The sequence below is a fragment of the Vicia villosa genome, linkage group LG3 (assembly GCF_029867415.1).
Source record: "Vicia villosa cultivar HV-30 ecotype Madison, WI linkage group LG3, Vvil1.0, whole genome shotgun sequence".
NCBI lineage: Eukaryota > Viridiplantae > Streptophyta > Magnoliopsida > Fabales > Fabaceae > Vicia > Vicia villosa.
In genome coordinates, this window is record NC_081182.1 from 22,975,934 (window position 1) to 22,991,664 (window position 15,731).

The 15,731-nt window shown below is 33.5% G+C and overlaps 3 protein-coding genes across 6 annotated transcripts; 2 read left to right on the plus strand and 1 right to left on the minus strand.

Moving 5' to 3' along the window:
- Positions 1 to 460: 460 nt before the first annotated feature.
- Positions 461 to 4,725, plus strand: LOC131660645 (ER membrane protein complex subunit 7 homolog). The gene is made up of 7 exons (XM_058929927.1): positions 461 to 664; positions 763 to 806; positions 1,247 to 1,355; positions 1,540 to 1,603; positions 1,703 to 1,819; positions 1,918 to 2,026; positions 4,329 to 4,725. Exons 1-7 carry the CDS (start codon positions 570 to 572, stop codon positions 4,421 to 4,423), a joined length of 633 nt encoding a protein of 210 aa, XP_058785910.1. The 5' UTR covers positions 461 to 569; the 3' UTR covers positions 4,424 to 4,725.
- Positions 4,726 to 9,711: 4,986 nt separating this feature from the next.
- LOC131660646 (cysteine--tRNA ligase, chloroplastic/mitochondrial) lies at positions 9,712 to 13,296 on the plus strand. Of its 4 annotated transcripts, none has more exons than XM_058929928.1 (9): positions 9,712 to 10,168; positions 10,292 to 10,355; positions 10,654 to 10,815; positions 11,047 to 11,217; positions 11,367 to 11,648; positions 11,780 to 11,905; positions 12,055 to 12,258; positions 12,562 to 12,663; positions 12,838 to 13,296. In XM_058929928.1, the coding sequence occupies exons 1-9, from the start codon at positions 9,804 to 9,806 to the stop codon at positions 13,060 to 13,062; spliced, it is 1,701 nt and encodes a 566-aa protein (XP_058785911.1). In that variant the 5' UTR covers positions 9,712 to 9,803; the 3' UTR covers positions 13,063 to 13,296. The 4 variants fall into 4 exon arrangements, with proteins under 4 accessions (XP_058785911.1, XP_058785913.1, XP_058785912.1 ...); XM_058929930.1 differs by having other exon boundaries at positions 10,031 to 10,168; positions 10,288 to 10,355; positions 10,623 to 10,815; XM_058929929.1 differs by having other exon boundaries at positions 10,031 to 10,168; positions 10,288 to 10,355.
- LOC131660647 (calcium uptake protein, mitochondrial-like) lies at positions 13,231 to 15,525 on the minus strand. Its single transcript, XM_058929932.1, has 6 exons — positions 15,016 to 15,525; positions 14,618 to 14,909; positions 14,443 to 14,526; positions 14,129 to 14,327; positions 13,681 to 13,977; positions 13,231 to 13,590 (listed from the first exon to the last, which is right to left on the minus strand). Exons 1-6 carry the CDS (start codon positions 15,290 to 15,292, stop codon positions 13,375 to 13,377), a joined length of 1,365 nt encoding a protein of 454 aa, XP_058785915.1. The 5' UTR covers positions 15,293 to 15,525; the 3' UTR covers positions 13,231 to 13,374.
- Between the last annotated feature and the right edge of the window lie 206 nt (positions 15,526 to 15,731).

Below are 15,731 nucleotides of genomic sequence, written 5' to 3' on the forward strand. Positions count from 1 at the left end.
ATTGTTTTATTTCGATAGTGCCACAGATAAAGTGGGAATATGCATTGAAGCAAGAGAAAATTAATGTGTCACATGGAAAATGTAAGTGGCTTTTATTTTTTCTATGTAACCGTTTGAATATTGAATAAGTATTACAATTTGAAATTTGAAATTCAATTTAAAGTAGAACATATTCTTAAAATGACATTTAATTAAATCAAATTAAAAATAGTAAGGAAAATTAGGAGAGTGACACATCACCCGTATTAAATGCCAAAACAATGGTATTGAGTTATTTTGCCAAAAGTCATTTTTACCCATGGAATAAGAACAGTTTTAATTGTTTTATTAGAGGGTTTGATTTGTAATTACCAGGTACTTAACTTTTTATATATTTATAATAGATTAACCCTTCTATATCATTTAGAAATCTAGTTATATTTTATAATTGAAAGGGTAGTGTTGCGTGCGTAACGTAAAGCATAACAAAAACAAACTTGATTGAGATTAAACAAATAACATAACATAACGTCGTGTTTTGGTTTATTGAGTTGAGGCAACAAAGCCTAGATCAGCTCTGAATATCAACTATGGCTTCCTTCACCAAATCACACCTTCTTCTTCTCTTCATTCAATTTACCTTCTCACTTTTTTCCTCATCATTCGCTCAATCCCCTGCTTCAGGGTATCAATTTTCATTCCATAAACCCTAATTTCACTTTTCTTTCTATAATCAATTTTTCGATTGCATCTGTTTATTCACCTTGATTTTAACTTCTACAGGTCTTCTGAAGGATACACTATTTACGGTCGAGTGAAGATCCCTAGTAAGTTCTTATACACATATCATCATCGTCATCATCATCATCATCATCATCATATCACTTATCTGATTTCCCCAATTACTTTTTTTTTTCTTCTTGAAATTTATATCCCAATTACTAATTGATGTTTCATGTGAATTTCAATCAAAGTTTAGAATAGTAAAAGTATTGAACTTCGATCTATAAACGAAGCTTTAAGTTATATAGGATAGTGCCAGTTTTAGGACCTGTTTGTTTCAGCTTTTTAAAATAATGATTTTTGATAATACAAAGAAAAAATCCAATTTTTTTAAAGCTAAAACAAACTGGCCCTTAGTGTAGCTTCAAGATTGATTTTGCATTCTGGTAAATGGTACTCAGGAGTAATCACTGGGTTCTCTGGGTATAAATGGATTTGTTATAAATATTGGTTGTGTAATGGTATTGCTGGTTTCTTTTGGCAGGTTTTGGAACAAAAGAGTTCAGCCTTCCTGCAAAAGTTTCAAACGTCAAAGTCATACTTAATGGTGGTCAAAGAGTTTCTTTTTTGAGGCCCGATGGATATTTCTCATTGTATCCTTTGATTTACAAACTTCCTTTTAATTTGCATGATGATTTTTTTTTTTGGGGATATTAAGCCCAGTATTATTCTATATTTGCTTATCTTCTTGTTCTGGCCTTTTAGTGGGAAGTTACAGTTGATTGTGGTAAATTATTGTTAAGAAACGGCTGAGATCCTTAATGTGTATGCGTTAAGCCACAATGTGCCTGCAGGGACTCATTTAATTGAAGTGGCTGCAACAGGCTTTTTCTTTTCTCCTGTGGGTACTCAATTTGGAATTTACATATATTATTTTCCCTTAATATTCTTGTTTTCCTATGGGTGCTCATGTATTAAATTATTGTGTTCATTAAAAAAGGTACGAGTTGACGTTAGTGCCAGAAATCCTGGGAAAATTCAGGCAGCACTGACAGAAAATAGGAGGGGGCTCAGTGAGTTTGTCTTAGAGCCATTGAAGGAGGAACAATATTATGAGGTTGGTTTAGACAAAAAATTTCCTGTGTTTCCCTCCACTCCATATTCCTTAAGATTAATATCTGAATGTCTGCCTGCTGTTATCTTGTTTTGCTACAGATTAGGGAGCCATTCTCTGTTATGTCCATTGTGAAGAGTCCAATGGGTCTGATGATGGGATTTATGCTGATTGTTGTCTTCCTTATGCCCAAATTGATGGAGAACATGGGTATGCCTGCTAAAGTTTATATATGAATTTCTTTCACTTTCTTTCGAATTTATCTCATTTGCTTGACTGTATGTCTGTACTTGCTTTGAAAATGATTACTTATTTCCTTTGATAGAATTTTATTAGACTAGTCTTATCCCATAGCACTAGTTTATGTTTCAAAGCATACCTCAAAATATTTAAGTCAGTTAAAATTGTTGAACAAGTGACTCCAAACACAAGAAGGGGTGGATTGAAGATATAAAATTATTGTTTTTAAAGCGTTAAGAAAAAAGATAGAGAGCATAACAAGAGATAAGATTACTGAAAGTATAAGAGATTAGGGCTGGAGTTTATACTAGTTCGACCCAAAACCACTTGGCCTATGTGCGTTCCGCAAGGAGAGCACCTTAAGATATTACTTACAACCAAGCTTTTACTACAAGCTCAACTGCAACATTTACGCCTTACAAGCATTCTTTAGAAGAGTCTTAATTTCAAGAGATTTCCTCTTGTGGCTTACAATAAGATCGCACTCAAAAAGAATAAGGAGTTACATAGGATAACACCTCACATCACATGTGGATGAGTCATGAAACAATTTGAGCCTCGTAAGAAATTACAAAGAATAACACCTCACGTGTGGCTGAGGCAATTTGAGCCTTATAAGAAATTACAAAGAATAACACCTCACGTGTGGCTGAGGCAATTTGAGCCCTAAGGGTTACAGTAGTAAGTATATAGTAGAGGCGCTCTCAGAAATAAAATATACTTAGTGAATAAAAAATATTTGAAGCACAGGTTTAGGGAGGAAAAAGGATTGTTAGAGATTATTTCAGTCAAAAGGTATGATTTGCAACAATCTTAAGGGCTCTTTATATTGATGAGGTGATATAATTATCAAATTAAGTTGTAATCATAATTTTGATCTGTAACAATGTCCAAAATCAATTATTTGAAAGTGTTTTAGGAAATGTTGAACCTGATATGCATCTTAATTGACTATGCAAAAGTTATAATCAATTATTCAGCTAATACGCGGAGCATTATCATCTCCTATGCTTGCGTCTGCAGTCGAAAGGGGCTATCCATGATTATCTCCTTGGAGGCGAGAGAGTCCTTTCGACACTGGTCATCCGTTTAGTTATGTTTTCCAGCATTTGTGTCTCATGTTAGAGCATTTGTCTGTTCTGTTGGATCCATGAGAGTATAGACGAATGTGAAAGGGACCAGCCTGATCAGTTTCCAGTGTGAGAGGAGTGAGAGGGGCCACACCTTATATTATTTACCATACCCATCTGATTGCTTGCCAATTAGATCAATACTAGCCATTATCAAAATTTTAGTCACAGTGTACCAATACAGTAAGCCTCACATGTCCTTCCGTGCATCAACCATGTATTGAGTTATTGAAGCTACCCAATATGTAGTTTCTTTGTTTGCTACAGCTCATAATGATGACATCCAATTTCAATGATTGGGCAAGATTGTTTCGTTTGGGATAATATAAGTCTAGGAACATTGTTAATGCAGCATCCTACTTTCAACCTTCAGATAACCAACATTAATTTTCTCTCAACACTATCACTAGGGTCAGTCAATCAAGAAAAATTGAGTTGTGACCAGATTGAATAAATCGATTAGTTCGCCGCTGAGTCCGTCTGAAGAAGCAATGCAATGGTGCCTTTTGAAGGTATCCAAAGTGGTGATAACCGAGTGTCTTTAGGTACCTTCAGAAAGCACCAGTTCTTCAGACGGACTTGATGACGAACTAAAAGATTTATTCAACCTGGTCATTGCTTCTCAATCTTTCTTGACTAACTCGGTGATAGTAGTCTCAGTTGTCTCACATTTCTAACTTCAAAAATCATAAAATTCATTAACTTTGAATGTGTTGATTTGCTTTACTTGTTAGCATGATAATCTTCTCTCCCTCTTTTTCCTTTTTCTGGGGGTCTCGATATTTTTTTCCTTCAATAAAACAGTGGTAATGGTCTCAGTGCCTGAAAATTATCACCCCGAGTCTAAATTTGGAGTTGGTTTGATGATGACCTCATCTTTGTCCAGTTTACTTTTACATCTTTTAGTGACACACCTTCAGAAGTATGCAATACATATACATACATACAATCTAGAGTGAGTGACTCTATTTGTGTGTGCTTTCTTGTTGCTCCATATTATCGCGTGGCGAAATGACATCCATCATCTAAGAAACAATCTGAGTGACAGTTGTTTTGTATTGTATAGACCTATAATGCATCATCATTGCAGTACTCTTTGCATAATTTGTCCTAATTGCTTCACTGTATTTTTGGTGCAACAGATCCAGAAGAAATGAAACGCGCCCAAGAAGAAATGAGAAGTCAAGGAGTTCCATCTCTAGCAAACTTGTTACCTGGCGCCGCAAGAAGCAACTAGTTGTACAAGTAATGATGAGAACCAGTGAGCAATTTGGTTTTTCTGAGCCAGAAGCTAAAGATATAATCTTACATACCATGATTAGAGAATTTTGTCATTATTGACAAATTGGTGCTGAGAAAATCTTTGATTATTTAAGTTGTTGAATAGTTGAATTTGAAATTGCTGATAGAGATGTTAGCATGTTTAATATATTCAGACAGAATAGGCTTCCATGTAACTTCAATAACTTTTTTCAATGTTGATAACCATGCATGCACGGCCAATATGGATAGTAATATGTTCTGGGTTGCTTGCAGAAACGGTATGATTTCTTCACTTGGTCCTCTTGCTTAAAAAACAATTCCATTTGAAAAGAGACAGGAAACGAGTTGTTATTAGATTCCACAATCAAATAAGTTTCACTATCATTGATTTTTTTTTAAAAAATTTGAACTTTGATGTTTTTTCTTATAGTAAATTAAATTCTCTATTTATTTTAAAAAATGAAGAGAATTCAATCTCATTCATTAAAAGCTTTTTTATTTTCTTATATATATTTCCACACGTGAAAAATCATATCATAAAATAGTAATGTAAATGTTTAAGTGCACTTTTGATCTATACATATTAAGATTATGCAATTTGTGTTTCCTTTTTGAGTTGTGATTTTTGTATTTTATTTTTATTTAATTTTGTGATTTGTTGGTCCCGTCTTAATTTTATTTCAAAATTTTGTCCAATTTTAACATTATATATTGACATAATTCCAGACTTTCTTAGCCAAAGGACTTTTCTTTCAAATTTAAACTCAAAACACCAAAAAAATATTAAAGAGTTCGATATTTTATTTAAGAATTCCACTTGTTTTCAGTTAAAGAAGTTTTTTATTTTTTAATTCAGGTCAGTTTTAAAGAAAAATCATGTTTATTGTGAGTTTTTTTTTCTTTTTTTTTTAAATAATAAGAATAAAAAGCAGAATACAAAGATATGCGGGAACAATGTTATATAATCACTTTGACAAAATATTATATTTGTGTAGTTAACACATTTTCTCTTTGTAGAAATCTTTAAACATTATTCTTATGCTAACCCTTAATTTTAGTATATATAAATAAAAACATGTAGTAGTAGGAAAAGTAAAATAAAAAAATAAAAAAAACAATTTTGTCACTTTTTCTTGTAAATTCACTAGGATCCGAAATATATTTTCGGAATAAAATTAGGGCATAGTTCAAAAGCGAATAAATTTTAGGTGTAACATTTGAAAATATATTTTCAAAAACTGAGAAATATTTTCAAATTTTCATAGGGTTCTTTTCCACTACATAGGGAGGTTAAGAAATTTTCAAAAAAAAATTCGGTCCTTAACTTATAAACTTTGGTCTTCTAAAAACAATCGTTTTATTTTAATCCCTTAAAATTTAAAATTAAATACTTTTGTTCATGATTTCTCAAATGTTAAAACTTTAAAGTTAAGATTGAAAGTTTCCATCTCCTTTTAATCTGAATTGTATAGAATTATATTTGCTATTGAATATGCTAAGAGAAAAAATTTGAGACATTTTTTATTTGAATATTATATTTTATTATTTTTTTAATTAAATTAAAAAATACTCTATACTTATACAAACAAAAAGAATACTTTATACACTATACACTATTTTAGATTCAACATAAGAATTTGATTATATGTTCAATCATTTCTCATATTGTGCACATGGAACAACAATTAATTTCATGTAAATGACTGGTCTACGACTTTCTTTACAATTTTTAAATTGGGGCCACACCAGATTGGTGAGACTTCATCAAAAGAATTTTTTGCTAAGTTGGATAAGTTAGAATATGTTGAAATACGATAGAAGGAGATACATTTGAATAAAACTAGGTGTTTCAATAGCACTATAAGAATTCTATTATAGAATAAGTTATACACCTAATCATATTAATTACATAAAGAATATTCTAGGACATATTTTAACGAATATATTATGGAATGTTCTATTTTAAATTTTAATACATCTAAATATCAACACTTCTCCTGAAATTTGAGCATATAAATTAAATGTACAAATTTTTTCACATATATAATTAGTTTTAGGAGTTCATAGAAATTTCATAAACACATATGCCAATTGATCATTAAAGTTGACAAAGTTTGTGATGATGTCGCCTAATTCAATCTTCTTTACAATAAATGGCATCCTATCTCAATATGTTCGGTCATCTCATGGAAGACTAAATTCGAAGCAATATGTAATGCAACTTGGTTATTACAAATAAGTGTCATTAGTCTTGTTTCTTTAATTTGAAGTTCCTTGAGCAATTGCTTTGACCAAATGAGCTCACATGTTACCAGTGTCATTGCTCTATATTTTGCCTTGACGCTTGATCTTGCAACTATATTTTGCTTCTTATTTTTTCAAGATATGAGGTTTCCTCTACCAAGTACACAACACTCAGAGGTGAAACATCTATCAGTGGATGAGCCTTCCCAATCTCTATCTAACTATTTGAGAACATGTATAACAACATCTAAGTGTTATTGGCAAGGAGAATTTAAGAACATGCTTATCATAGTAACTACAATAGAAATGTCAGTATGAGTGTCTGTGAGATAATTCAATTTTCCAACCAATCTCCTATACCTTTATGAGTCAGATAGAGTCTCCCTCTAATTGGGTAGGAGTTTGACACTTGAATCCATAGGAGTATCAACTGGTTTAGCGTTCAACAAACTTGTTTCTTCCAAAACATTCACATCACATTTCCATTGAGAAATTACCAAATCATCTTTAGATTGAGATACTTCAATACAAAAAAAAAGAGTTTACCAAGGTCTTTCACATGAAATTTATTTTAAAGATGTTGTTTCAACTAGATTATTCCCGACTGATCACTACCAATTATGACAATATCATCTACATACACAATGAGATAAATACATTCTTGAACTTAGTGATGATAAAAAACAGAATGACCAACTCCACTACAGACCATACCAAATTGTTGTACTATGATGTTGAATTTGCCAAACCATGCTCTTGGAGATTGCTTGAGACAATAAAAACCTATGTAGCTGAAAAACCAAAGTCGATGACTCACTTTGAGCAACAAACTCATGTGGTTGCTCCATATAAGGGTGAAAATAGGCCAGGTTAGACTTTAGAAGGCTTGGTTCTGTCCTAAGATAAATGTTTAAGGTCTGAGCCTGACCTATTATAAACTTGGTTTTTTGGTCAAGCATGACCTTTTTGAAAGTTTGGCATGACCTGAAAGCCTATTTAAAAATATGTTTCACATTAAGGCTTTCAAATAGTCTATTTTATCTATGAAGCCTTATAGGTCGACTTATATATGCATATATATGCTAACCTATAAGACTTTATAGGCTTTCTTAATAGCCTAAGTCTGACATATTTAATTAAATAGGCTTTTAAAAAAAGTATAAGTTTAGCTTTTTTTATTAAATAGGTCAGACTTGACCATGCCTTAAAAAGGTCATGCTATAGGCCTTTGTAGGTCGGTCTGACATACTCTGGAACCACCCTTTACTCTGTAAATATATTTTCAGAACCTTCCCTAACATAACAAAACAAAAACTGAACATGATAGAAACATGTAATAAATGCATATTTTTTTGGGCAAACTTCAAAATGTATATATTAGACATCATAAAACATTAATACAATGTCACTTATAAAAAATTGATAAATAACTACTAAAATGAACCGAAACACTTGCCGTTGGCAAAATATACAACTATTAGTGGTACCTCCCTTTGAATTTTGTTTATTTATTTATCTTTCAATCTTGCTCAATTTGGTGAACTTTTGCATCCTTTCAACCAACTGGTCCCACCAATTCTCGGCTTTGGCTGTATAATGAGCCATCAACTCCGGTGATGTAAGTGGTATAGGGCATCTCGATTTTAAATAAACTGAACAAAATGTTGCGAATTTGAAACCCATCCAACACAAATAATACGGTCGTTTGGATTTGTAGGCGGGAGAGTGCACATTGGAAAAAAAGTTTCAGAAAAACCGTATCTTGTAAGATCAATACACAATCTCGTATGCGCACTTGCTATGAGATGACTCATTTCAAGAAAGCGCATCTGTTTATCCTCCGATGCAGGTCCACTAATGCAAGGTACAATTGAGTGATAAATTTTGTCAAATTATTCTTTATTCCCGAACACCCATGTGTATAATTCTTTATTGCTCCTCAACTCTTGGATAAGAGTATGAAGGATAAGCATGTGATACTCTTCTCTTTTACAAAGTAAAGCTGAAACAACCCGAAAACCATAGTCACTGTCACCATTGACACTGACGATCAATTCATTGTAATTTTTCACATAAATCATGGTTATGTAAACCACAAATCACATTAAATCTCCATTTATTATTTGCCAACTGGTAACCACAAAACTTAAATAGACACTCACATTTTCTTGAACTAGTATCTTCTCGTTTGGAATAACGGAGAGGAGGTTTATATTCCCACTTCTTTCATGTGTCAATGTCATAAATGCCCTTCTTCTATCTGAACCATTATCAAACCTTCCGATCACATCATCAAAGTCCAGTTTGGATGCCACTGTACAGATCCATTGCAGCATGTGATCACAAAATTCATACTCTAGTTCATTTTTAAAATGGTTCCCAATATCTACCATATTCACTACTACAGGTGAAGCATCCTGGGACACAATAGGTTTGGCGATATCATTGAGATGCACCATACCTAATAGAAGAAAAAAATATAAAATACTAAGAATCATCCATAACAGAAAACTAATTGTTGGAAAATCAGAACAGACAGTTTCCGGAAGTACATATTCGAATGAGTTCATAGAGAATCCGGAAATATACTTCCGGTTACTGCGTAACTTTTTTTGCTTCAAAACCATATTAATGTGAGCAATGAGAGTTGAAATGAATGAACTCTACCTTAGATTTCAACTCTTTTTGATTTGATGAAACACAAAATTGGAGATTTGAAGTACAAAAGTAACAGTATTCTAAATTTTCTGCTTAAATATATCGGAGGTACATCTCTTGATTTCTCCATGCAATGGTTAATTCACAATTAATTTTATCAAACTCCCGGAGATGTATCTCCAGAAAGAATTTTTATTTGACTATAGGGTATAATCAAATTTATTCGTTTGTGTGTGATACAGATGATGCGTCCAAAAATATATTTTCAAAATCAAATAAGCATTTTTTATTTTTCATAAATTTTTTTTTTATATTATATAAGGTGCATTAAGAAATTATAGTACACTCCTTCAACAAATATATTTGACTCAGATCAACTCGCCCGAGCCAACTCGAATATTGATAACACAATCGTAAGAACCAAAACATAACCAGTAGCGCAAAAATACCCAATGAGCACCTTCTCTCTTCTCAAATGCTACACACCCTTTTCCTCCATGCTTTTCGCCCACTCCCCCCGAACCCTTTTCTCCGGCCACCGCGCCGCCGTCTTCAGAAAAAAGAACCTTCCCCCCTTCCGCGCCGTCTCATCTTCTCAGCCATCAACAGCGGAGAAGAACTCCAACGACAGTGAAAGCTTCCGTTCAAAGATTCCATCACCGGAAGTATGGCTGCACAACTCAATGAGTAAGAAGAAAGAGCTTTTCAAACCGAAAGTTGAGTCGAAAGTTGGAATGTACGTCTGTGGAGTCACTGCTTATGATCTCAGCCATATTGGTCATGCTCGTGTTTACGTCAATTTTGATCTTCTTTATAGGTTACTCTCTTCTCCTGAAAATACCCTAGGGCAAAAAAATGAATTTTTTTTTGTTAATTTGCATAAATTATGATTTGGGTGCTAATTAGTTTTTGTTTTGTGTTCCGTTTGACAATTAGGCAGATATTTTAAGCACTTGGGATTTGAAGTTTGTTATGTTCGCAATTTTACTGATGTAGATGATAAGGTGAGTGTCTATTTTGCATTTGCTTTCTTTTTGTGATGTTCTCTTGGTTTTTTTCCAATAGGGTCTGTTTGGATTGGTTCATAGATTATGTAAACTTATGACATGTTGATAAGCTATCACAGTTTACAGCTTATTTTCATAAGTTTTACCGGATAGCCTATGATAAGCTTTTAGAGTTTGGAGGACTTTGAGAATTTTTGGGAATTTTGATTATGTTTTTTATATTGCTAGTTCAAAGTACCCACTACTTTTTAATTGGTATTACAGGATCTTAGTCTGCAATTTTCAAATTATGTAGATAATTGCTAGATCAAAGGAGTTAGGAGAAGATCCAATCAGTTTGAGTCGACGCTATTGTGAAGAGTTCTGTCAAGACATGGTAACTCTTAATTGTTTGCCTCCAACCGTGGAACCAAAAGTCTCTGAGCACATACCCCAAATCATTGATATGATTGAGAAGGTACTATTGTCTTTAATTTTAATATGGCATTAAAATGAAAATCAGAAGATTGGGAAATTCCATATCGTTGTTTCGCATGCTATTTCTAAGAAAACTTACATTGATATGCTATTGGTAATTTGGTATATGAGACGATTCGCTTCATAATGTATTACAATGCTCTCTTTTATTAATCAGATTCAGAAATTATAGTAATGGTTCATTGTTAATCAGTTAAATACTTGTTGACAGATTCTTAATAATGGGTATGCGTACAATGTTGACGGGGATGTATACTTTAATGTAGAAAAATTTCCAGAATATGGGAAATTATCTAGTCGAGGTCTAGAAGATAATCGTGCTGGTGAGAGGGTTGCTGTTGATTCAAGGAAGAAAAATCCTGCTGATTTTGCTCTTTGGAAGGTATAGATATATTGGTGATAGATAATGGTAATGCATATATGTTACATATGTTGATCTAATTATATATTTTAAGTGATGATTAAAAAATACTTAAAATCCTAATTTAGTTTGAAACTTATCTATTGTGGATTTTCAATGCTTTTCTGCAGTCTGTAAAGCCAGGAGAGCCATTTTGGGATAGTCCCTGGGGTCCTGGAAGACCTGGGTGGCACATTGAATGCAGTGCTATGAGTGCAGCTTATCTTGGTTACTCTTTTGACATCCACGGTGGAGGGATTGATCTTGTATTTCCTCACCATGAAAATGAAATTGCTCAGAGTTGTGCTGCTTGTAGCAAAAGTGATATTAGTGTATGGATGCACAATGGTTTTGTCACCATTGACTCCGTGAAAATGTCTAAATCGCTGGGAAACTTTTTCACAATACGGCAGGTGACAGTCCTCATAGTTTAGGCTTACTTTTTGTTTTAGGTCTATTGTATAATATAATATCTTTCACGTTTATTTTTGGTTGCCACTCGAAAGGGTTAAGTTCTTATTCCACAAACCTTTCATGTTTGCAGGTTGTAGATGTTTACCATCCACTGGCTTTGAGATATTTTTTGATGAGTGCTCATTACCGATCTCCCATGAACTACTCTAATATACACCTTGAAAGTGCTTCAGACCGTGTTTTTTATATATACGAGGTACTTTGGCTAGAGACTGACTTCTTCCCCTTGTTCTGTGTGACTTTGTCGATGCAGTTGGCAAACATAATTTTTTCAAGCATTTGTTCATTATATATAATATATGTTGTGTACTGTAGAGGTGTGTTGATAGTTATGTTTGTTTGCAGACATTACATGCATGTGAAAGCTTGCTGAACCAGCATGATCAGACAGTTAGGAAGGATTCCGTCCCATCAGATACTTTGAGTATTATTGATAACCTCTATAATGTTTTTCTGGCCTCAATGTCTGATGATCTTCACACTCCGGTTGTATTGGCTGGACTATCTGACCCACTTAAATTAATTAACGACTTGCTGAATACTCGCAAGGTATTGTATTTTCTCTTTTGTAAGACATGGATGATAGATGTTCTAATGTGAAACTTGTATCTATCTCTCTTAGTAAAATACTAAAATGTCTTGGAAATGAGTATGTTAAGATTGTAAAGTGATCCCACAAGACATAATAGGATTAAGAATACAATTTTTAGAGAAATAATGAAGTTAATTCTCTTTGTACGAAAAACAAATTATGAGATATTTTCATATGAATGCGTGTTATTTGTTTTCAACACACATAACTTTATCACCTGAATGTTGTTTATAACATTTCTAAGTTCACAATCCTTGCAGGGGAAAAAACAACAATTTCGAATAGAATCACTTGCACTGTTGAAAAAAAGCATTGAGGATGTCCTTACTGTTATAGGACTTATGCCTTCAAGTTACGATGAGGTATTAGTCTGAATACATTTAAATTTTAAGTGATTGGTTTCTCCCGCTTTTACAATTATTGACATTTGATATCATGTCCATTAGTTTCGTATGCGTGTTGTTACATAGCACTTATATTATTGTGCTAAATGCCTTCTCTTTCTTCTAATATGTAAAATCAATGTCATTCCGCAGGTTTTGCAACAGCTTAAGGAAAAAGCTCTGAAGCGTGCAAACGTGACAGAAGATGAAATCCTGCAGAAGATTAAAGAACGGGATGCTGCTAGAATACAAAAAGAGTATGCCAAATCCGATGACGTAAGGAAAGAATTGGCTGTTCTTGGTATTGCTCTTATGGATAGTCCAAATGGCACGACTTGGAGGCCTACCATTCCTCTTCCGCTTCAAGAGCAGCTCTAGTCAAAATAAGCATCTCTTGTCCAACATTTACAAAGCAAAATCAAAGGAAACTCCTCTTCCTCAATCCTTGATACCTTTTGATTTAGAATTTTTGTTTCGATAAAAGTGTCACAAGGTTAGTGCTGTTGTCTTGGTGGTCACTGTTGAATTAATATTTTTTAACATATAAGGCCTTTTTTTTGTAGAATATTCATAATAGACACCATTGAAATGATAAATTAATATTTGAAATTATAGATTGTTAAATCAAATTCGGCTCCTCTGTCATCCAACAGGATAAGAAATTCTGAGGTTGTATGCATTTACAAGTTATCAGTAAAATGACTGTGAACCTGGAGATTTGTCCATACAGTTCCAGCAACATGACAAGAAACCCATGACTCCTGTCTCTACATGTCCACCAACATCTCCCTCTCTTTTGTGCAGCACTCTAATAAACTCATTTGAACTTAGATCTCCATCCCCACTTGTGTCAAACAAATGGAAAACAATCTCCACCACATTCTCAGAAAGAGATAAACCGCAAACCTGAAATTTTTTAAAATAGAACAGAATTTATTCTATCTGGTGACATATACTTTAGAAAACTCAGGAAGAAACCAGAGATGAACCACATACACTCGATGCAGCTCGTTGAAAATCGTCTCTTGTTAAAAGACCATTTACTTTTGCAAAACTGAAAAGAGCCAATGAAAGTGGTACTAATTTTTTCCGTAGTTCAGCAAAGTTTTTAAACTCGTCAAATGTTATGCGCACATTATTGAACTGCGGATTATTGTTCATTTCATCAACCCTTTCGAGTAATTTGCTCAGATGATACACGTCTGCTGAAGCAACTATGGAGTGTGCAAAATCCTTTGCTGATATGGCTTTTCGCGATTTGAAATCATAATGAACAAACTCCAGCCTCAAAATCTATACACAAAATTGTAATTAGTTTACATACATAATTACAAATAATATCACTGAAAAACAGCTTTCTGAATTTGTCTGATTTAATTATGAGTCCTATAAGATATAGAAGTAGATTCGACTTATAGGGAGAAAGAAATAATCGAAGACGTACTTCATCATGCAAATCTCTTATAAATTGCACAAATTTATCATGTCCAAGGCGACCTTTTCCTTCTTTACCAAATAAGTATTCCACCATCCTTCCATTTTCTACAGAGGCATCAGCCTCTATATCCCTTCGATGAACACCATGCCTGCTATGAGATCGCATTGATGCCACCACTCTTTTGAATTCTTCTCTATCTATCTCCCTAAAGATGGATAAAACTAGTTAAGCTTCAATGTACAATACAATGTATGTCTCAACATATAACAAACTAGTATAGAAATATTAGAAGTGCATCACATAGAATGAGTACTACTAACCCATCATTATCCATGTCAAACATTTTGAATACTGCAGAAAAGCTCGATTCTGGGATGCTAAGCAGTGTTACCAAGAATAAATACCTGTTGCAGTTAAAATGAGTCCATTGTTAAGATTCCAGACAAATAAACATAACAAATTTCCTAATAATTGTAGAAAATTTAGAAAACTCACTCCCTGAATGATATAAGACCATCACCGTTTACATCGAAAAGCATAAAAAATTCTGAAGGAGGACATAACAAGTGGCCAGGACTTCTTTCACCTTTCAAAGATCCATCTCTAACAAGATTTGATTCAGACGGAGGGAAAACTGGAACAACCGCACGCATTAAATCTGCAGGATTCATAAGAACTTCTCCCTCTGGTGTACGAGAAGATGCAAAGTATTCGAAAACTTTTTCTGGTGGACTATGCAGCCTTATGCGCTTCTCATAGTTAAAGAAAACTTTACTTCTGTATGCATCTGCAACATAGCATCAATTATATGAAATGAGATAGAAAAGTTATTAATGTAGAACTCAAATATGATAAACTAAGGTAACTTGGAAGTAAAGTTATACATTACGTACCTCCAAAAAGCAAGTGATTATTGGAACTCTCGGAAAATGATAGTTTTGTAAAAGCATTGTTTAAGAAATCAGAGTCGAAATGTGAATTGTGTTTGGAGAAGTAATAGAGAAGAGATAAAGAAGAGGCAAAAGCAAAGGCTGAAATCCAGTTTGGATGTCGCGGTGGGATGGAGTTCGGTAAGGATGGTGCAGGGGAGGAAGAAGATGGTGGAGTTGTCGAGGTTGTGAAGCGTTGGATGAAGACGGAGGATCGACGAAGAGTAGAAAAGAAAGACATGGTAATGGTAATAACATGCTCATGAAATGAAGCAGATGAGAGAAGATGATAGGAAGTTTAAAAGATGTTTTTCTTTTGTTTGGTATAGGTAAGGTGGCAAGGCAAGTATCAGAACAATGTCTCTACTGTAATACTGAAAATAGAACCGTATACACGCATTATATTTGTACATTGTTTGCATGCAACAAACTTGATGCCAAAATTAGATTTCTGGTACTTGAATAATAGTAGGAAATGCTGATCAATTATCTATCGTGCTAGAATGATTTTCAATGGGTAGGGCAAAGAGAGTGATCATTGTCTTGTGTCCAAACTGTTCAAAATATCTGTGAGTATTGATCCATTGTCTCTGATCAAACTTATGAAATGCCAACAACGCAAATTTGACCCTTATACTAACACGACGACACCGATAATAATTTAAATAAATAAATAAATT

Coding starts and splice junctions, on each gene's coding strand:
- LOC131660645 (XM_058929927.1), top strand. CDS start 570: ATGGCTTCCTTCACCAAATCACACCTTCTTCTTCTCTTCATTCAATTT. Junction 665..762: donor GCTCAATCCCCTGCTTCAGG/GTATCAATTTTC, acceptor TAACTTCTACAG/GTCTTCTGAAGGATACACTA. Junction 1,604..1,702: donor CAGGCTTTTTCTTTTCTCCT/GTGGGTACTCAA, acceptor TCATTAAAAAAG/GTACGAGTTGACGTTAGTGC.
- LOC131660646 (XM_058929928.1), top strand. CDS start 9,804: ATGAGCACCTTCTCTCTTCTCAAATGCTACACACCCTTTTCCTCCATG. Junction 10,356..10,653: donor TTACTGATGTAGATGATAAG/GTGAGTGTCTAT, acceptor CAAATTATGTAG/ATAATTGCTAGATCAAAGGA. Junction 11,906..12,054: donor GTGTTTTTTATATATACGAG/GTACTTTGGCTA, acceptor GTTTGTTTGCAG/ACATTACATGCATGTGAAAG.
- LOC131660647 (XM_058929932.1), bottom strand. CDS start 15,292: ATGTCTTTCTTTTCTACTCTTCGTCGATCCTCCGTCTTCATCCAACGC. Junction 14,910..15,015: donor TAATCACTTGCTTTTTGGAG/GTACGTAATGTA, acceptor GCTATGTTGCAG/ATGCATACAGAAGTAAAGTT. Junction 14,527..14,617: donor GGTCTTATATCATTCAGGGA/GTGAGTTTTCTA, acceptor TAACTGCAACAG/GTATTTATTCTTGGTAACAC.